The sequence below is a fragment of the Macaca thibetana genome, chromosome 3 (genome assembly GCF_024542745.1).
Source record: "Macaca thibetana thibetana isolate TM-01 chromosome 3, ASM2454274v1, whole genome shotgun sequence".
NCBI classification, from domain to species: domain Eukaryota; kingdom Metazoa; phylum Chordata; class Mammalia; order Primates; family Cercopithecidae; genus Macaca; species Macaca thibetana.
The window spans coordinates 104,596,499-104,618,932 of NC_065580.1; the positions used below are offsets into that span (position 1 = coordinate 104,596,499).

The 22,434-nt window shown below is 41.2% G+C and overlaps 1 protein-coding gene across 2 annotated transcripts in view; it reads left to right on the forward strand.

The window, feature by feature from the left end:
* BMPER (BMP binding endothelial regulator) overlaps nt 1–22,434 on the forward strand; it is a 245,941-nt gene that overhangs the window by 164,166 nt on the left and 59,341 nt on the right. Inside the window, exons 12-13 of one of the 2 annotated variants that reach the window (XM_050783275.1) lie at nt 6,541–6,870; nt 13,529–13,865. In XM_050783275.1, the coding sequence (XP_050639232.1) occupies nt 6,541–6,870; nt 13,529–13,865 (667 nt within the window). The remainder of the gene's footprint in view (nt 1–6,540; nt 6,871–13,528; nt 13,866–22,434) is intronic. The other variant, XM_050783276.1, reaches the window with a different exon arrangement.

The following is a 22,434-nucleotide window of genomic DNA, read 5'->3' on the forward strand; positions in this document are numbered from 1 at the left end:
GAGTCTGAAAAGGGTCTCAGTGGGCTAAAATCAAGGTGTCAGCAGGGCTGTGTTTCTTCTGAATGCCCTAGGGGAGAGAATCCATTTTTTGGTTTGTTTGTTTGTTTTTCTCTTTTCCAGTTTCTGAAGGTTGCCCACATTCCTTCACTCCTGACCCCTTCCTCTAGCTTCAGACTTGCCAACAGCAGGTTGAGTCCCTTTCACACTATAAGGGCCATGCACCTGCCTTCCTCTTTCACTAAGGGCCCTTGTGAATACATTCACCCCTTTCAGAAGTGCCCATATTGAGGTCAGCCGATTAGTAACCTTGATTCCATTTGCAAACTTAATTCCCTCTTGCCATGTAAATAACATAGTCACAGGTTCTGGGCATTAGGAGGTGGATATGTTTGGGGGCCCATTATTCTGCCTACCTCTCTTGGTCATATTAGGCATTAGAGGTAAGTTCTTTTCCCATGTTGTTCTGATTCTGATGTAGCTTTCTGATTTTGACAATACTTTTTGGTAGGGTAGGTTATCTCTATTCAAATGGAGAAATTGGACTGCCATGGATTTGAATTTCTCAGCTAGCTTTCTTGGCACCAGACATAGTTTCCCCATAATGTTCCTGACTTTTCAGAATTTTTTTCCTAATAGTCTCTTTATTCTGAAAGCATTAATTAATTATTCAGTTAATCGATTAGGCACAGTTCTTTTGGTTACCTGCTGTATGCGTCATTACACTGAACTATTTTAGTAAGTTCAGTGTGGGCAATTTTTGTTTCACCAAAATATGTTCTCAAATTAATTAACTAACTCATTCATTCAACAGATATTTATTGATACATGATATGTGTTACAGCAGTAATTTTTTCAAGTAATGAAAAAATGAATCCATGTATTACATATGTACCATTATATGTTGCTTAATGGTAGGAATATGTTCTGAGAAGTGCATCATTAGGCAATTTTGCCATTATTCGAACATCAGAGAGTGCACTTACACAAACCCTAGGCTAAATGGCACACCCTATTGCTACTAGGCTACAAACGTGTACAGTACAAATACTGTAGGCAATGATAACACAATGGCAAGTATTTTTGTATCTAAATACATCTAAACATAGAAAAGTTACAGTAAAATACAGTATTATAATCTTACGGGACCACTGTCACTCATGTGGTTTGTTGTTGATGGAAACGTCATTACGAGGCACGTGTCTACCTGTAGACCTTCTGTATACATGGCAGTGTGCCAGGCGCTGAGGGGTACACATAAAACTTACAGGGAGTTTAAGGTCTGGCTTAGAAGTTAAGAATATGCTAAAACTATAAGCTAAGGAAGAAAATGATTTATCATAAGCAGGCTATGACTTTGGTACACCCTAGTTTTGATCCCTAAAAGGAAAAACTTAGTGTGACTACAAGATAGAGTATTTGAAATTAAGACTGTCCCAGAACATCTGGGCTATATGGTCAGTTTTGCTTTTGGAATTTAGAGGAAACAGATGACTTTGGCTGAGGCACCAGGGGTGTTGCTTTGGGAAGCTGGCATCAGGCCGGGAGCTGAAGGGTGCGTGTGCTGTGAACTGTGAGGGAGTGCTGGGCAGGCACAGGCCACTGCAGGGCCCAGGTGAAGGGGGCCAGCACTGGGCTCCATGACCGAGGCCTGGACTTTAGCCCTGGCTATGGGTTTGGATGTGTTTTAGATGAGATCTTGTAGTTAGGGACTGCTTCCTTTGTTTGCTCTTTTGTTTCAAGTTGATGAGCTCGTGGAATTATGGAAAATATGTGAAAGCAAATTCATAACATTCAACGATATACCTACACAATATTTCTTGAAATCAATTTTTTGTGTACAGATCAGTTACAATTTCTGGTGGATTGTAGATCGGTGGAAAGTGACCTGCTTCTCTCTTTTCCACCCCCACACCTATACATGTTAGATTATTTCCCATTTAAGAGGTCAAGGAAGGCACCCAGGTGCCACGTAGTGGATCATGTGCTGACCCTTAGGTCCCTTTTGGGCCAACAGCCATCAGTGACATTCTGTGCAAGGCGGGGGGCTCCTGAATGGAGAAGTTCGGGTCCTTCTGGGTCGCACCACAGCCTCTTTCTATCAGAGGCCTCTGTCATTGTTCAGGCAGGGCCTAGACAAACAGCCTTTCCTGATTTTTCACCCAAGCTTGGCATCATCACGACGCTTACCTGTCTGGGATTCCTGGAGCCCCTGCATGACACAGTCACCTCAGAGTCCCATGGGGCCTGTTTCCCTGCAGTTTGGGCTGAAAAGGTTTAAAGCCATGTTTTTTTATTTGTTAGGCTTCCTCATGGTTAGAGCATTATTTTTGGAAATGCAGTGATCCATGTAGTAGCAAAGTATGATGAGCTGGAGAGACCTTCCTCTTTGCTGAAGTAATGGATTGAGGATAGAAGTTCCATCCTGCGCTTTCAAAGTGAAAAAACATTTTAAAGACTGGAGAAATCTTATGACATGTTAAGTAAAAAATAGAAAATCAAATTTCGTGTACAGACTTATCTTAACTATGTTCAAATAAATACATGCCCAAAATTATAAACAGTGGCTCTTTCTTAGTGGCAGAAGCATGAATGATACTTTTTTCCCCTTCCTTATGCTTTTATGTTTTTGTTTTGTTGTGTTTGGAGGGGAGTGGGGTTAGAGTTTACTCAGTTTCTCTCTTTTTTTTTTTATAATGTGTGATTGTATAATTTTCCCTTAATTTTCTTTGACAGATGTTTTGAAAATAATCACTGCTCTCAGAAGAAAGGCATTTCATTAGAATAAATATATCCATGACATAAATAAATGTACCTGATATGGTTAGGAGAAAAGTGTTGGCACTATCATTTCAGAGGCAGTGTGACTCTCTTATTTCTCATAGTGATCTTATTAAGGTATGGAACATCAAAGTGGTATGCCTTTAATCCAGCATTTTTAAAACTTTTAAAGCAAATATTCTTTTTCCAAAAGTATACATAGTCATTGCAAACAATGAAATGTAAGTGTAAATAATAATGCAAATACACATAAACAAGAAAGAGGAAAAGAAATGTCACACATAATTCTATTACCTTAGAGAAAAAACACACACTCTTATTATCTGATTTCGTACACTTCTGATCTTTTATCCCCCCTTTACCTGTGCATTTGTATCCATATGTTGAAAACAACTCAAAACAAAAATGAGATCTAATGATTTGACCTACAGGACTATGAAAAAGTGTGCCACCAGTGATAAACTGGCATCTTTCTCTCCATCCTCTGACTTATGCATATTCAAACAAGGTTAGTTTCAGGATGGTCTGTTTCTGTAGCCTCCCTCCCTCCCTCTGCCTATCACGCCAAGCTTTCCAAAAGAGTGTGACTGGACATCTGGATGTGTTGGACTGAAGCTAATTTCACTGGGTCCACTGGAAAAAAATTATATGAGGATGCTGTGTTTATTTCTGTCCCCTAAGTGTTCTCGAGCCTTTTCCTTTTGCAGCCAGGCAGATTCTTGTAACACTGAGAATTCTCACTTGCAGACACTCTCTAGTGCACGTGTTCACTGAGCCTGCGGGATCTGGCATAGGGGCCCGGAGGTGCCAGGAAAAAGGGCCAAGGTTTTAAAATTATTTTAGCTCATGATATAAATGTCCCCAAATGCAACACATAATTTTCAGGCATCTTCACAGTCATGATATTTTGTTGGCCTCTTCGATATTGCTGTCACACGGAAAAATCATCCCGATTTCCAAACCCTTCCCTTCCATAAGTTAGGGCCTCTTGAAAAATATCTTTCCTGACAGCCCTGTTCACACATGATTTCCCTTGCCCAGAGTCTCCCTGGACATTCTTCATTGCTTCCCGCCCAGCTATGAGCAAGCTCAGGCTTCCCCAGGGTCACTTGAGGCAGGAGATCTTCTGTTGCTTCTATGAAGACTTGCTTTGTCATGTAATTGGCCTTATCTACAAGTACCCACAGTCTGACTCTTAAAAACAAAACAAAAAATAACAACAAATCAAAAACAGAAAAGCATAAGAAAGAAAATCGTGTCACTTATGGTTCTTCCACCAAGGAGTAACCACTGTTTTCAATTTTGGGGTGTGTATGTTTTGGCGGGGGTTGTGCATATTTATTTTAACATAGTTAAGATTATCCAGTACATAGAATTTTATTTTTGATTTTTCACTTAACATGTCATAAGCATTTCCTCAGTCATGACGGTTATTCACAAACTTTTTCAGTGACTAGATCATAGCTCATTTTATGGATTGTACTGCAAAGTGCTTAGCTGTTTGTTTAATGTTGGGAGACAATCTAAATACCAATTTTCTGATGATGCCTCCATGATCAGCAGACATGTAGAAGAGTTTTAGGGTCTGTGATGAGCTTTCTGCAACTGTTAGCTATTAGTGCTTTGATTAATGATAATTTTAATGTAATTGTTGTCCCTGGTACAAGGAGAAGATTGCCACAGGAGAGTGTGGGCAGCAGGTGTGGGCATTCCCTGTGCCTGCTCCCCACTGAGAGAGGACTTCCTCAGGAGTGTAATTTCAAAACCTTAGGAGGTACCTTGGCCTTTCCAAGCTGAGGTCCATCTGTAGCATGCTCAGAAGCTCAAAAACGTTGGTTTGTCTGGGCACTCATGCTGAGAAGGTGGAGTTAAGGACCCGGAAAAGTCCTTCTCTTCGACTGGGTGCATCTGGGCATCAGGTTACTATACAGTCCTTTTGTGGCATATGTTGGTATTATTTCTGAACTGTCATTCTCCTGATGCCACTTAGGGTCCCAAAGAACTGCCTTGTTCTCCCTCAACCAAAAAGCGACATCTTCATGGCCAGGGAGACATTCCATTTCATGGGCAGGAAGAGAGAATGTCGGGGGGAAATGTGGGATAGGATGACTTTGGAAGTAATCACATGGAGAAAGGACTGATAAATGCACTCTGAAGAGGTTAAATAGCTGGGAACTAGTTGAGAAGGTACAGAATTAGGAAGGTGGGGAGAGGGTAAAATGTGAAGCAACACACCATGTAAAATAGGAGTCAGAAGGAAAAGCGACCAAGAAAGCAAATAAGAAAGGAGCAGAAAGGGAGGGTAAATTCTAGTATTACTGCTGAGCTTTCAAAATGTGTCTCTTCCACCTACTTTTTCCACCCTGCACCCCGAGGAGTGCCTTTTATATATTCTTTAAAATATTTGTTCATTGAAATTCTCATAAATGCCAAAACTTTTCCTTTTATAGTCTCTATTAAATATTGACAAGAAAAACCAATTTAAAACAAAAAATTAATTTATTAAGTTCCAAATGTATGTGCTTTGTATGGAGTCATATGAAATTGACATATAAAATGACATAATATATCATAACATAAAGCAACATTACTCTCCAAACACTTTAGAAATTAAAAGCAAATGTTTCCATTGGATCCCTTTGGTCCTATCAGATCAGCTGGCACATCCTTCCTCTGTCTTGACTCAATTCTTCCCTTAGATATTCTGAGAAATTACTTATATGACGTTCTCATATTCTTGACCTGGTATTTTTATTCTGGTTATTATTCTTGATCTGGCTATTATTCTAGTGTTGACTGGAAATTGTGCTTTTTATTATAGTTTTTTTTTTTATTATTTGGGCTAATATCTCTAAATGGATTCCTCATTTCCTGGTTGCTTCATGCCTTTTTGAAAACAGATAAAATATATTTACATGCAGAACAAACCAACGCCAAGATTTGTTTTAAAAAAATATTTAATTTTCTATAAAAATCTTTGGACTGCCCCAAAGTGTAAAACTTCCCTTTGATCTCATAAGTATTTGAATTAATGATATTTCAGAATGATGACTCCATTGGGATTTCTTAACTGTACTAAATTATGTTTTGTAACTTATTTTTCATCCAGTTTTAGATCATGGTCCTTAGATCAAAACATAGGAATTTTTGGAAAACATATAAAGACTATCCGTAAATATTATTAGTAATTTGTTTCCTGACACTATTAAACTTGTATCTGGCAGTTCTGTTGATTTGTCCTACGGAAATACATGGGTGTTGAATATCAGTTTTCCTTAAGAGCATGAGAAACATTTAGCACATCGTGTTTCTAATTTTTTTGAATTAGTTAAATGGAAATCATGCTAATGTCTTGGTGTATTGTCACTGATGTTGCTGCTATTTGTTTATTTATATATTTACTTTGCTCTTGTATATGTGGGTTGTGAAGTAAGACCAGTTCTTAGTTATCTTAGTTCAGTTTCTTCATTCCTAACGTTAAGACCATGGAAGCATATCTAGGCTACAAAATAGGCATGCTTCGAAAATTCAGAGGTTTTAAAATAGCTTTCAAGTATGAAAGAACCAGAAGTATTCTGAGTATTCTGTGAGGTTTGGCACAAACCTTTAAAAACGACGACTTTTTTTTTTTTTAAATAAAAAAATTGATTTCCCTTAGTGTATCTCTGCTAAGTCTCCCTCTTACCCAGCAGGTGCCCCTGATTTCTCTGTAAATCCTTGGCTTGGTTTGTGACCCGGCTTTTGTCTCTCACTCCTCCGCAGAGCCCGGCGTTTGCACGGTGTTTGGAGATCCCCACTACAACACTTTTGACGGTCGGACATTTAACTTTCAGGGGACGTGTCAGTACGTTTTGACAAAAGACTGCTCCTCCCCTGCCTCGCCCTTCCAGGTGCTGGTGAAGAACGACGCCCGCCGGACGCGCTCCTTCTCGTGGACCAAGTCGGTGGAGCTGGTGCTGGGCGAGAGCAGGGTCAGCCTGCAGCAGCACCTTACCGTGCGCTGGAACGGCTCGCGCATCGCGCTCCCCTGCCGCGCGCCGCACTTCCACATCGACCTGGATGGCTACCTCTTGAAAGTGACCACCAAAGCAGGTGGGGCATCTGTGGCCTCCCTCTTGGTCTAGCCTCCGCCTCACTTACCCGTTCAGCAGCATTGCTCCGTTAGAGTACTCAGGAGATGTGGTTCCTCCTCCGAGGAAAAACCCAAGGCAGAGCCAGGTTCCAACTGCGGGACTTGCCTCATCCCCACTCACAGGGAAGGCACATCCTGAAGATGCCACAAACAGCTGGAGACATTTGCACCATATGGAGTCTTGCAATTGGATGCCAGTCCCACCAGTCTTGCAATCTTCCCACATCCAGAACCTTTCCATCCTCTGTCTAAAAATAGCAGTTGTACTCTCCACATAACCCCTCTCTCGAGTTTTGTTGCTCTTTTAGGCCATGGATGCCCAGCTTGGAATTGTCAGTGTCTCCCAGCTCAGCCAGCTATGTGCAGTTTCACATCTGGGAGAAATAGTGTTTCTGTGTTACCATCTGCCCAAGACTTTGCAGCGGAGTCCTCAAAAGTAAACAGCTTAATATCAGTGATGTTCAAAAGAAACATAAATGTCCACAGCAGAAGGGCTTGTCCTTGGCAAACTCTGATATGCAGGAGTAGCCATAACCCACGTGGCTATTCTGTGCCACCGAGGCCCCTTCTTTCTCAGCAGCCCATGGTGCTGTAGGCTCACTGGTCTCTCCCTTTCCACTCCAAGAGCAGATATATTCCCCCTTGGGCCAAACTAATTTTGACTGCCAGTGGTCCACCAGGCTCAAACTCTTGTCTGTTATTTGCTACCTAAGAAAGGCATCTTAGAAGCAGAACTCAGTTCTTGAATATCAGCCCCAGAGCATAAATTCAGCTCATTTTCACATTTTGTATATCACGTAGGGTTCCTTCCCTGGTACCTTTGGTTAATATGTATCTTTTGTCAGTTGGACATTGCACTGCCTTTCCTTTGGCATACTCTATTTTTTTAAAAAAGCATGATACTTTTAAGGAAATGAGTGTATTTCTTGCTGTTTGCATTGATAAGAATGTAACAAGTGTGAAAGTTATCAGTTGGGTTCCTGTTTCTTTAGATAATGAAACATTTGACAAAGCAGGCACTTTTCAGAGGCTATGGAGACTGTTTCTACCGTACCTTCAGAACCCTGGTAATTACTTCAATTCAAGCCAAAATGTATTTTGATAAGTTGATTTGAGCTTATGGAATGCCAGCTTAGCTAGACAAAGGCAGGAAACCAAGAAGCAGCCCAGGGAGCTTTTAGTTCGAGTATAACATGTTTTCAGTGACAGAATGTTAAGTATTAATATACTGGAACATTTTATAAAGGAAGAAAAGATTCCTATTCTTTATTTCACAGTTGTGAGAGATCTACTCATTCAAGTTTAGAGGAATTAGTCCTGCTCAGAAAATTCACACACCTGCTCTTATATCCAAAAGACATGGCACTCTGTAAATGTAGGCCCCAGGTCATTCCTTTCAAGGAGGCAAAGTTTTTTGGCTCTCTGTAAAGTGTACATAAGATGACCCGTTATTACACAGCACTAATTAAAAGCACCTTGACAATTTGCAAGCTAGCTGAACACAATAGATTCTACTGATATGGAAATTATTAGTCAACCACAGCCTAGTTCTCAAAGAAATCTTGAGTACTTGAAGATTACTAACAGCCTAAGAGGTTCGATAGTGTTCCATTCGCAGCTGACAGAACCTTATGGAATAAATGTACTCTTTACAAAGATTCCATGTTATAAAAATGAGCAAAAGGATGAGGCTAAGAGAATAATAATAGATCATAAATGCCATAATTAGATTAGTGAATTTAACTGTTCTGTGCCTTGAACTCAGTTTTACAATTTCTTTTATTTTTTTCCATCTCTCTTTCCAAGATGCAAGTAATTTTCATGGCACTCAATACCCAGCTGAACAATTTCCTGTAGCACACGAATCACACAAGCCCTCTGCTTCCTAGAGAAGAATTCTATTCCTGTGGGCATTGAACTTGCTTTTCTCTTATTCTTTGAATGAAACAATTCTGTTTCCAGACAATAGTGTTTTCCACCCTGGTCTTTCCATCTCAGTTTGAACTACCCTTTAGGGATATTTTCTTTTTATCACCTATTGATTATCTATTTAAAATATCACAGATTGTGCTTTGAGTGTTCTTTCAGAGATTTAAAAAAAAATGTATAAGCTCATGTGATCAAAGGGCACTTTCTTCAAAATAGCAAGTTTCTTCAAAAAATCAAGCCTGCAGCTGGAAAATGGGAGATGGGAAGAATGACTCTTTGACCCTGCAGTTTATGTACTCTGTGCTTACGAGGGGATCATTTGGCAGGGTAGCACAGGTGGCTGTGCAGTTTGGGTGGAATTAGGCTGTAGTTGCTTAGCTAATATAAAAAGCGGGGTAGAACTAGGGCTTAGTAGCTTGAAAGAGCATTACCCACTTCCACCACACACTCCCACCTCGACTCTTGACACTTAGCAAATAATTTAAAAATATTTCCTTTCTACCATCTGTTCACTTCATCAACTTTACCTGAAAGAATTACATCACATCTACCTGAAAGCATTAACACATGGAGAACATGGCTTTTTACTTTATTTTTGGTAGAGCTTTACACTTGGTGAACCCAGAGAATACATCCTACCTTCCCCTTTCTTTGGTGTAAAATTTGAATAGAAAAACTATCAATTTGTAAACCTCACTATGGTATAGCTACAAATTTTGCACCTCCTCTCTCCTTTTTGCACCTTCTCTCTCCTTTCAGTGGACAACAGCAAAAGCAACAATGACAAGCAGAAAACAAACAACACAAAACGACGATATCCACAATATTAAACAAAAACTGCAAAAAACCCAACTAGTGGTCTGGAGCCAGGTCACATGTTTGAAGGGGAAAGAACAAGTTGGTAAAGCATTCACTGGTAAGAAGGGAAAATTGGAAGGCTCTTCCTGCAGTGGAAGGAATGTGGCTGCTGCTCGCATCCCCAGATGAGACATATGCTTCAGCTTTAGCCTTCTGACTCTGCCAGTTATTTCTACCCAATTTCCCATGCAGAGAATGGAGAAACTCATCCCAGCTGCAGGAAGGACTATCCCCAGCCTCTCAAACCCTTCCACGTTGTTTTCATCTCATAAGATGCCTATTTAAAATATTATTTGGAAGAGCAAGTCCCTCAATTACAACTTATTAGGTTTTTTGTTTGTTTGTTTGTTTGTTTTTTGTCTTTCACTACTGTAATCTACTTTGTATGGATTTTGCTCACGTAGAGGGTAAAAATATCCATGCAAACACACATGTACATGACATAGCCAGACAAAGGCATCTGCAGTAGAATAAATCATCCCTTTACAATGAGAAGCCTAGCATTGGTCTGTGAAAAATCTTCTTAATGTAACAATGACATGGAGAAAGAGGAAGACAGGAGAGTGAATTACAAATTATTCTCTTACTTTGGGGATTGTGTTTTATGAATGAGATGTCATGAGTTTTGAGAAGGGTTTACTGGAAACACGGCAGATCTACATCTTTCAAAGTGTGTGGACCACCAGTCCACTGCAAAGAAAGAACACAGTCATTCACCGTGAGTTGAATTCCCATGAACTCAGTTGCCCAAAGTCTCAAACTTAGTATATCATTGTCAGTAGTAAAGACGTTGGAAATCCCTGGTGTGTACATTCTCGACCATTTGTGGTGCTTAGAAGAACAGTATTTGCCTGCTGTCTAGGAAAGAGATTTGTAGTTTGGAAAATTTTGCAACATGGAAAATCTTCAGAATTGTGCTGTGAAAGTTAGACTTTGTATGGAATTGATTTTCTCCTCTCATTTCTCTTGCTGGCCAGCTGCCTGGCTACAGGCTTATGAGGTCAAGTTTCTTAATACCTGACAGAGTGTATTACAAATCATCTTATAGTTTGCTTGTCTTCTTTCAAAATGGTTATTTCAGTGTCTTGACAAGCATGAAACTCACAATCTCTTTGGCTTCACAGATTCAGTATATCTACGTTACCAGGGTAATTCCTTTATTTACTGAGTACATACTATGTGCTATATAATGTGTTAGATGATAGGGTATGAAGAAATAGAATTCATTTTCTATGATAGTCGTGGTTGCCAGAGTTGACATGGTGTTCTTACAGAGATCCACATGGGAGGTCAGCCCAGCCTGTGGATTTCTAGCAGCATGTCCCTTCTCTCCTACCTGGTCCCATCACTGGCTTCTCCTTATCAAATTATTCCCCAAAGAGACTTTCCTGTGGCTCTCTTTCTTTTTTCTTTATCTAAGTCTATTTAATTTCTTTTCTGAACTCAGACTCTTCTTTCAACCAAGAAATCTCTAAAATTTTCTTTGGCCTAAGAATGTTTCTATTTCTTCCATTGACCATACAGGGATTTCCTCATGGGTCTTTCCATTTATTTCTTGAGAAACCCAGTTTTAGACTGAGGGTTATTCTACCAGTATCTCTCTTTGAAGTAACTCTTGTGGCAGTTGTGTGACCTAATCATAGGAATGCGATCTGTCAGCCTTCTCTCCTCTTGGACTGTATCCAAACTTCGGGTGTATTGGCTTAAGAGTCTTACCTCTGGTTATTTCTTCCTGATCTTCCACATATTACTCTGATGTTGCTGCCTTATGCCAATTTCATAACTAGACCAGATCCTCTCTCTCTCTCTTCTTCCCTCCCACGCTCCCTCCCACTATTTCTCCTTTCCCATCACCACCTCATCTTCCAACTTCTGAACATTTGCTCATCAACTTAATCTTGATCTTTCAGGAACAAAAGCAAAGTCTTTCAGGAGGAAAGTCATTTTGCTCTTTCCAGCAGCTCAAAACAGACACAATGAAAAATGTTTTTGTCAGGATCACAAGAGGAAAGACATTAAAAAAAAAAAAAAAAAAAAAAAAAAAAAAAAAAAAAAAAGGCCACACACGGTGGCTCATACCTGTAATCCCAGCACTTTGGGAAGCCAAGAGGGTGGATTGCCTGAGCTCAGGAGTTCAAGACCAGCCTGGGCAACATGGTGAAAACCCATCTCTAAAATACAAAAAATTAGCTGGGTGTGGCGGCGTGCACCTGTAGTCCCAGCTATTCAGGAGGCTGAGGCAGGAGAATTACTTGAATCCTGGAAGCGGAGGTTGCAGTTAGCTGAGATTGCACCACTGCACTCCAGCCTAGGCGACAGGGTGAGACTGTCCAGCCTAGGCGACAGGGCGAGACTGTCTAAAAAACAAACAAACAAACAAACAAACAAAACACGTGGACACATTGGGGTAAGTGGACAGAGACCATTCTGTTAAAAAGAGGCTTCCTCTGTGGGTGCCATTCTTTGGAGACAGAGAGTGAATAAGAGAAGTCCCAGGGCCGAAATACACCTTGATCCACTCTAGATGTTTCCTTGTGTCCATGCCACAGGTGGCCACTTGCATTCACTGGTACAGAGTTCACCCATTCACTGGGGAGACTCAGGCACTGCCAGGATGTTGCCAGAACAGTAAGAAAACACACATTTGAGACATAAAAACTCTGGCTAGAAAAGTTTGTCATTTGTTTTGGGTTGAGCCTCAGAAGACTCTTCATGAAAGCCTCTCCTTTCTCTTACGGGTGGTGTCTTCACACACAGTGTCAGAGTGGATATGACAACATTTCTTCTTGACCTTCTAGTCAGATGTATCTATGTTCTGTGACAGCATAACATGGCTGTTCTACCTGTGACATAAAAATTCCACCATTCAGAAGGGTCGTTGGCCAGTGTGGCTCCTGGAAGTGTTGGGCCAGCATGTCTGGAGGTATATGCATACTTTCAGACAATTTCTTCAACATTTTAGATAGTCAGCTTAGCAGACCAAGAAGGGTCTCAGTTCTCTACATTCTGGAGTAAAGAGAGTTTCCGTGATGAACCTGCAGTGCTGGCCTGCTGATGTATGCACAAGAAGAACCCTTGCCCATGGCCTAATAGCCTCCACCACCACCTGAAACGTTGAAGCTTTTGAGCAAACCCAGAATGGAAGCCTGAGGGATAGCAGTTGGAAGGGTTTTACAACGACTCAACCCCAAACCCCAAGAAATGTTAATCAAACAGGGTCCATGCTTCAGGAATGGTTGTAAAATAATGAGGGAGCAAATGTTCTCATTATACCAGTGTTGCCTTTGAAGAGGATATATTCAGGAACTATATATTGATTGCTTTAATATTCTCATTATGGGAGGCGATTTGGAAATTTTCCTTTGGCATTGGGGGAATAATTACATGGTGGAATTCCTGGCTGCAAATAATTGCATTAAAAATAATCATCTTTTTTTTTTTTTTTCCATTTGCACATTGTAGTAGTCGTTAGATAAATGAAGGCATGATTTGGATCAACATGATTACTTTAGGTAAAGGGAAAAATATAAACCCTAGAGTAGGATGATCAAGGGATAGTCATCTATAGGTCAAACCAGGGGTACATAAGATGTTATCAGGACAAACTTTATACTGTTTAGAAATTCTAAGCTCCAACCAGCAAATGACTCCCATAATTTCACACATTACTCACTATAGTGAGATTAAGAGGTAACCAAGAATTTGGACCAACCCTTGGTGCTCCTTGTTGGAAGACAGTCAATCATATGTTCGGTGTAAGGGTGTATACATTTGGGAATTATTAGTGCCTTAATGAGTGGTTGATTTCCTTTTCCTCTCCTCCTCCTCTAGGTTTGGAAATATCTTGGGATGGAGACAGTTTTGTAGAAGTCATGGCTGCCCCGCATCTCAAGGGCAAGCTCTGTGGTCTTTGTGGCAACTACAATGGACATAAACGTGATGACTTAATTGGTGGAGATGGAAACTTCAAGTTTGATGTGGATGACTTTGCTGAGTCTTGGAGGGTGGAGTCCAATGAGTTCTGCAACAGACCTCAGAGAAAGCCAGTGCCTGAACTGTGTCAAGGGACAGTCAAGGTAAAGCTCCGGGCCCATCGAGAATGCCAGAAGCTCAAATCCTGGGAGTTTCAGACCTGCCATTCGACTGTGGACTACGCCACTTTCTACCGGTAAGTACAGTGTTCTGGGGGATGGGTTTGGGTTGCAGACTAATAATAGTCTTGACCTTGGAACATGGTGTATGAAATCTCTTGTTGTGCAGGACAAAGCTCAAAACCCAGGGTAGACATCTTTTTGCTGTTCAGCAACTGATCTCGTCTTGAGTCAGCCCTATTCCATGTCCCAAATCGGGAAATTCCAAGAAGTATTTCAGAGCGATGTCCTCCAGGCAATTCCATGCTTTTATAGGTCTGCAGTTTACTGGAAAGCTGGCTACACATGCAGGGTTTTTCCAGGTGTTAGCTTACCTCTAAGATTGAGGAGGGCTTCCCAAATTCTGGCCTAAACCACAGAAGTACAGGACAGAGCTGGTTCCCCTAAATGGAATCTCAAGTCACTTGGCTGCCTTTGGGTGTTTGAATGAGTCTGGTTATTCTACCTGAGGAACAGTTTAGGTCTGCCTTATGGTCTAGCCCAAATCAAATGTGCATGTGGAAAATAAGGAAGCAAAATGAGAATTATTTGGATCTTGGCCAACTGTGAGACTTCATGTCCAGAGTCAGATGACAATAGAAACAGGGCTTGAAGATGGAGGGAGGAAGGAGTCTTATTAAGAATCAGGACTCCATGACCTTTTCTAACTCTTTTTAACCCTCTACCACGCAAAGCAACTGGTTACAAAGGAGAGTTGGATTTGACTTCCGCACTGCAAGGTTGCGTTTTTGAGCTGATGAGTCTGGCCTGGGTGTACTTCCATTTACTACACAATTCCATGGGTTCAAAAGCTATGGCTGCCTATAACTTTAACCACTGTGGGTGCGGGAGGAAACACGAGATGAACACAGCCCAAAAGGCCTTGTTTAAGTGATTTGCCTGTGCCTCTTAAAATTAGAAAACTCCTGTGGTCTGAAGCCACAGAGAGGTTATTTTTGCTCTTTAATTGCCACCAGTTTATTTCCCCTAGTTCTCATTAAATATGATTTTTTTTATTTGATCTTTGGACATAAAAGATAAAGTTCTATAAAGGCGGCTCGAAGTGGGGTGGAAAAAAGACTGTCCCTGTCATCACAAATCCCCAAACATGGCTGCATGTGCCAAACCATTTGGCTCCAAGTCATGGGTTTAGCTCCTTCAAGCCATTTTCCTGTTATAATTTGAATTCTCTGGGTTCCCTTCTGTCTCCTCTCTGCACCACCCCTAGACTGATGTCTTGTCTAGTGAAACTGAGGGATCTTAACGTGAGACTTTGCAGTGAGTTAAGCAGCTAGATAGACAAATCTGGCTTTATTTGGAATCTAAAAACCTTCACTTGAAGGTCTGATGGAAAGCAGTAGAATATAGCAATTAAGAACTTTGCGGTGCCCCAGGGCTCAAAATCCAGCCCAGCTGTGCAACCTAAAACAATGACCTAAGCTGTCTAAACCTCAGCTTACTTATCTATGAAGTGGGGATAATAAAAGAACCTACCTTGAAGAGTCGCCATCCAGATTCAGTAAGATTATGAACATGAATGTATGTGCTTAACACAATGCCTGCACATAGTCAGTGCTCTATAATTGTTGCTATCATTTCTTCCATGATTAATTAAGTAATGAAGAAGAGTAAGGTCTCTTTTGGAAGCTCCTCTATCCTGTTTGCAAATTTGGGTTGGACCCTTCTCTGCTTAAAACAGAATGGAAAGGCTGTGCTTCTCCCAGGGCCCAGCAGCCTACACCTTTGATTTTTATCCCATTTCAAAGGAATGTATTGAAAACAAAAATTGGAGAGCAGGTCTGCAGAGATTAGTTCCTTTTTTGAATGTCTATATATTTTGCCTTTGGTGATTTATTTAGTGTTATGACTTCTGGACTGTAACAGAAATATGATGAGCGTTTCAACAGAAGTTGTGAATGATGACTTGGACATTTATGAATAAAGAGCATTGGATTCCTTAGGTGGCCAGGCAAATGCTCCCCTTCTGCCCTTAATGATTCTACAGCAGCTACGATGGAGGATGCTTATCTGTGAAAAGGGCTTGATGCCCTGAGTTTGGTAGCTCATAAGAATGTTCTTGGGATCCTTGTGCATGGAGATTTAGAGGCCAGGATGTGGTGGGAAGCGGGCTTGTGCTCTCCTGATCAGTGTCATGGTGTCATGGTAAAGTGCCCTTCCACAGTGGGCCGCTTCTTCCTGGAAAGGGCAGAGGACCTCCGGAAGGAGAGCTGGGCAATTCTGCCTGCCCCGCCCTCTGCTGGTGATTTCACAGTCCAACTGGAGGATGCACCTTGAATCTTAAAGGTAGAGTGGCCAGTGTTGGCCAGATCCTGTTTCTCCCCCTTATTTCCAAGTATATGTGTGGCAGGAGAAGAAAATAAACAAGGTACAACATGGAAAGATATTCTCTTCTCAGGGGAGCTCCAGAAAGGACCTAACCTCAGGGTTTGTAGGAGACTTTACGGAGCAATGGACTGAGAATGAGCCGTGGGGAGGGGGACAGCAAGCTAGACTCCAGTCCAGCTCTGCCACTGTTAGTAGTGTGCCCCGGTGGCTAGCTGAGTTCAAGATCCTTTATCGAAAGAGCTGATACACAGTAACTACCTGGCAGGATTGCTCCTCTGAGGACTGAGGCCAGTGGGCGGTGCAGCACTGGCACAAGGTAGTCCTGGCACAGAGCGTGCTGCTGTCCCGTGTCCCTTCCTTTCTGTGGAGAAACTCACCCCTGGATTGGCTGTTTACCTTTCTGATTGTCCGCATCTTCTCCCGATGTCATCATGGAGGATTGATTCGATAAATTCCCACTGATGAATCTGTGGAACAATCTCAAAATGAACTGTTTCTCTTTTGTGACACCTCCTCCAGGTAGTGTAAGTGACAATTGCATTGCAATCGTGTAAAAACTATTGTTCTTTGTCTCATGAGAATGTCATGTGTTCATTGTACTTGTAAATAATGTTGAAAAAGTAAGGTAAAATCATCTATCATATGACATCCCACACATGTAAACTTTTGCCTGTACATTTGATATCATTGGTGAAATTTCTAAAATGAACCCAAAAGTATAGTCAGATCTGTGGCTGTGACACATTTTTTGAGTCCTTACAGGACTGACAAGACTTGCCTTGATATCATGGATGGCCATATATATAAATTGCATTGGAATTTGATTTATTTTATTTTCCCCTCCATTCTCCAAAAAATACCTGTATTTTCCTTTAAGGACGAAGAATGAAGTAGCATAACACAGCCAAATAACTTTCTGAGCACCACTGTCTTGTAACAGAAGGAAGAGAGAATGCAAATAGAGTATATTTTTCTGAGAAAATATTACCCATTTTGGGTTTCCTTAATCTTATAACAAATTCCACAGGGCAAATTCTATGATAATTATGAGATAGTGCTTCTTATAAGGTCAAAATAATAATGACAATTTCTCTGAATTAGGTTTTGCTTTTGAAATGTCTATGGTTAATTTTATTTTATTTATTTATTTTTTGAGACAGAGTCTCGCTCTGTCGCCCAAGCTGGAGTGCAGTGGTGCAATCTCGGCTCGCTGCAACCTCTGCCCCACAGATTCGAATGATGCTCCTGCCTCAGCCTCCCAAGTAGCTGGGATTATAAGTGCCTACCACCACGCCCGGCTAATTTTTGTATTTTTAGTAGAGATGGGTTTTCGCCATGTTGGCCAGGCTAGTCTCGAATTCCTGACAACAGGTGATCTGCCTGCCTCAGCCTCCCAAAGTGCTGGGATTACAGGTGTGAGCCACCATGCCAGCCCTGCAATGTCTGTGGTTTATAACTCCTATTTTATTTTGGTCTTTTACTCAATTTAACATTTTTAATAGTAAACTGTCCATTGTATAAGTACTTGAAAAACTACCACTCTGTAAATGAATGAGAAATGACTGCATAGTAATCAATATTTCTTTATTTTTTCTGTTTTGGGATTTTATTTTATTTTGTAATTTCACAAATCAATTTGACCCATTTTGGCTAATTTGGCATAAAAATTCAATATATAATTAAGTTCTTTTAAATCAGCATAGCTTTCTTTAATTAACTAACTGAATATGTTTGGGTGCAAAATAATTTAGTTACAAACTGCAGAAAAGTTTTAACTAAATGCATTGATAACATGTCTCAAGTCTTAGCTTTGCTAATTGACTTCTCAAATTAGATAACCTGTTTAATAATTTTTTGCATTTTCCTTTGTTAGTGCATTGCAGAGAAATTTCCAGGAGCTAGAGAAGCAGTGTATTGTGTACCCACCTGGAAAACTTAACGTGAAGTTGTGTAGATTATATTTGGATTCAAATGTTGGCTACCTCAAAGAGAAAAAGTGTTGGGTGTGTTCTTGTCTTCCTTCCTCCTTTTTCATCTCATCTTCATCTCTCTCCTCCAACCTCATGTGCCTTCTCCCTTCATGCCCCAGATGCCAACTGAGCAATCCAAGAGGAATAGGCAAGCTCCCACCACAGAGGCTCTCTGGAGATCCTTAGCAGCCAGTATCAAACCTACCTTCCCACTGTGGACTTAGGGCCACAGGATAGGACCAGCCTTGGGCAGCCTGGGGCACAAAGAGAGGCCAGGAGATGAGCTAGTGCTTCCTGGGCCAAACTGGGGAAAGAAATGACCTTTTATTCCTTGTGCCTATGAAATACCAGCAACAGGCTTTTTCTCTAATTCAGACTCACATCTTGGAAGAAATTTTTGCAAGTAAGTATAACTTTCCCACAAAGCAGAACTCTTAAGTCAGGGCAGGACTGCATTTCAGAGAAGTCAGAAAAATGAATGTGAAGTGCAGTGAAGCCCAGACATTTAGAGACCACAATCATCTCAGGAGTGTTTTCCTCTCTGCACTCTCCTTGATGGGGTATCATTCACCAGAGCGAAAGCCCTGTTCACTTGTTCAGTTTGGGAAAGTGTCTGGGGATTCCCAGTCTAGGAAATGTTCTTTTCCTTCCATGCAGTGGTTTTTACAGCTGTAAGGAATTGAAGTCATGCCAGAGGATTCACAGATGTGTCCTTTCCTGTTGAGGTACTGGGAGGTAGGAGGTGGGAGGTCGTGCAGGAGAGCACTGGAACTCGGACAGGACCTTGGTGTTGGATATACTGGGATCCTGGGACTGCCAGTGGCTTGCTTCCAGGGGGAGATCACAGACTTCCTGAATGACCGACTTTGTGTGTTCTTACAAAGGAAACTGATCACTTATTATAGAGCAATAGAAAATACAGGCAAAGGGTACAGACTTTATGTGTTTGTGTATGAGAAAAATCAAATAAAGCTAAATGCTATTCTATAAAATCAAGTCAATTTCCCCTACTTCAAAGAAAAACATGCTTGAAAACATTTTTCTTTACATCTTTTAATGACTTGTCAAGAACTGCCATTAGAACTAGGGTCCTAAATTGAATGAGATGTTTTATTTTAAAGAGTGACATTACTTTTATTTTTCCTTAGCGGACTCAACTGTTAGGGCACTCTGAATTCATAATTAAGGTATGCTGACACCAGGTGGCAGTAGACACCGCAGTTGCAGCACTTATACTTCAGCCCTTAAAAGTCTGTTTTTTCTTCACTGTATCTGAATATACAATGAACATCCCTGCTTCTGAATTCATGTCATTCTCCTGCCTCCCTAAGATGCCTTCACTTTCTACATTGACTTAACCCTATTATGCCTAGTGTTCCATTTTTGGAACGCTAAGCATGTTGGAATTATTTATATCCTACTGCTCAAGGTCATCACCAAGGTCTGACTGAAAAAATTTTAAAAAATGCAACCTCAGGCATGAATTAAGCTGAAGACACAGCTCCAGTTTCATCCTAGACTTTGGAAAATGCTCTTTAGTTTTTTTTAGTTATTCCAATTGTGCTCATTATCATTTAACCCATGTTCTATGCTGCACTGCTTCTTATTTCTTCAGCATCGGGTTGTCAGTTCTCTGGGGAATGGGAACCTCTTCTTTTTTGACCCTTTTTGTATTTTACCCAGCACCACCCCTAGAAGGGCTGCTCCTCTTAGCCTGCCTCTCACTGGCATCCTCTCTGATCTCCTTGTGACTTTTGCTATTCCCAATTCTGAGTTCATCTTAGGTCTTTATCCCCATGCACAATTATACACTTACAGTCAAAGTGTGCACACTTCTGTCTTTCCATGTAATAAACTGGTCAGAGTGAGTAGCGTCTTTGGTCCACCTTTGATGCTCCAAATGCTGTGAGCACTTCTTATTGCACAAGTCTATTTGCGACTCCCACTGGCAGGCAAGATGACCCTTCTGAATCTCTCCATCCACCTCTGCCTATTTCTAATTCACAAGTCTCTTGAACCCCCTGGTTCATCTTCTATCCCTCGTAGTGTTTGGGCTTGTCATCTTCTTATGAAATACGTGCATCCACAGATGTTTCTGCCCTGACCTCTCTGTTTGTCTGAGGACCTCAAACTAGCCTCTTGTATGGTGTTATAACAACTGGACCTCCAATGGGGTGATTAATCCTCTACCCTGGTGTCACTCAGCGATTTGCCTAGTAGTCACATCTCTTGTGCCTTGTCATTGGCTCTGAGCCTTCTGTCAGGCTAGACTCAAAGCTTTATGGTGATTTCCCTTCAATCTTTCATTTGTCCTTCTCCATCTCACCCACAAGTAGGCTTTTTCCTGTTTGATCCATCCAAGTCACCCAAAACAAGGATCTTAAATAGCTTTCTAGCTACCTGGATTTTAGCTTCAAAATCTAGTCAGTCCCGTTTTCTTGGAGCCAAAGTAAAAAGAAAGACACGAGTTCACTCAGAAAGGTATGAGAATGTATGGAACATCCTTTTATCCAAGTCTAAAATCCTCTTATGTTTAATTTTTCATCTTGAAGAAAGACAAATACTGTTTCTTTAAAAAGAGAAAGCATAGAAAACTGTTCATATCTCAATAGATAGATTAACCTTTGTGTAGAGATTGGGTCAACTGTACAGTTAACTAACTTCAAAGTTAGAGCACAGTCCACACAGGACTACTCTCACTTCTGACACCACAAGTTTAGAGATGATCCCAGAGCACTCTCAGGTCAGGAATTTGCTAGAAGGAACGCAAGTGGTAATACTCATGGGTGTGATTTATATTTATATTATAGGAAAAGGATATAGATCAAAATCAAAAGAGATACATAAGGCAGAATCAAGAGATGTCTAAACATGGAGCTTCTGCTGTCCTCAGCTCATGGCATCATGGGCTGGCATTAACTCCTCTTGTCTGCAATATCCACTGGGTATTGCCAACCAGTGATGCTAAGCCTTTGGTGTTCAGAGTTTTTATTGGAACCCAATCACATGCCACCTGCATGGATGACCTTATCTTCTAGCCCCTCTTAGAGGTGTAATGTGCTAATGGTTGTGGTCTTCAATTTCTCTAGATGTTGGAAATGTTATTGCATAGCCCAAAGCCTCATACTCAGTCCTATTGTTAGACTTTCTAGTGACCAGATGCCTGAGGCAAAAAACACACTCCTGTCAGGCAGGACATTCCAGGGGCTTAAAGATTGTCTCTTTGAGGCCAAAGGCAGAGGGCAAGACCAGACTCTTTTTGAGCAAGGTTAATTCTTTATTGCATAACCTTCCTAGCTCAAGGTTAAATACCATTTTAATTTGATTTTATATGTTTAGCTTTAAGTTTATTTTAAGCATAAACATCCTGGAATTTTTATAGTGTTTCTCCTCAGAAAATTACATCTGAGATGCAATTAGAGGACGCTTTTGAGCACAGATTTGAATGAGTGTCACTGTAGCAGGTAAAACACTAATTATTTTGTAGCATCTCTCTTGGCTGCTTAGGGAACTTCTTGATTACTTCTTAGTAAGCAGGAGGCAGAATGGTGTAACTTAATCATATTTTCATTACTTACGGGTATAAAGACCTTTGCATGCATGAGAATGAAACTGACATGAGTAGTGTTTGCCTCATTTTACCGTGGAGCTAATTGAGGCACTGAGAGGGGAAGGGACTCATTCCAGGCCACCCGTGCCGCGGAGCAGCTAGCCTGACAGGCACACCTGGTCTGGGGGCTCCATCAGATAACAGTCAGAGTGTGCACACTTCTATCACTGTCCACTCAGGTTTCCAAATATCCTGCTCTGCCATGAGCTCTCAGAGGAGGAGTTTATCAGTTATTTTATTCACTCCTTTTTACAGCTTTCAGCTGAACACCTGCTACATGCTAGGTTCTGTTGTAGGCATGGCGATTTGGGACTTAACAAGAGAGACAAAGCTCTTCCTTCAGAAAATCATTACCTAGTGCGGGCAGCTATGCATGAGAAATAAGGCCATTCCTGACTGCAAGAAGCGTAATGGAGGGAATAGGGGAGTGTGACAGGGTAGGCCTGGGGGTGGCCGGTGAGGTAGGTGGACAAGAAAAGATTGTGTGAGGAGCTCTCCCTTGAGTGGAACATGCCCTCTGGGAAGAGCCAGTGAGGAGGCAGACAGGGGAGCAGCAGGTTCCACACTGGGCAGGACAAGGCCTGTTTGAAGGCCACCGTGACTGCTGCTTTTAGAAAAGAATCCGTATAATGGTATGAATGAGTGTGGCACAGGTGTCTAGCAGGCTTTGCAACCAGACTG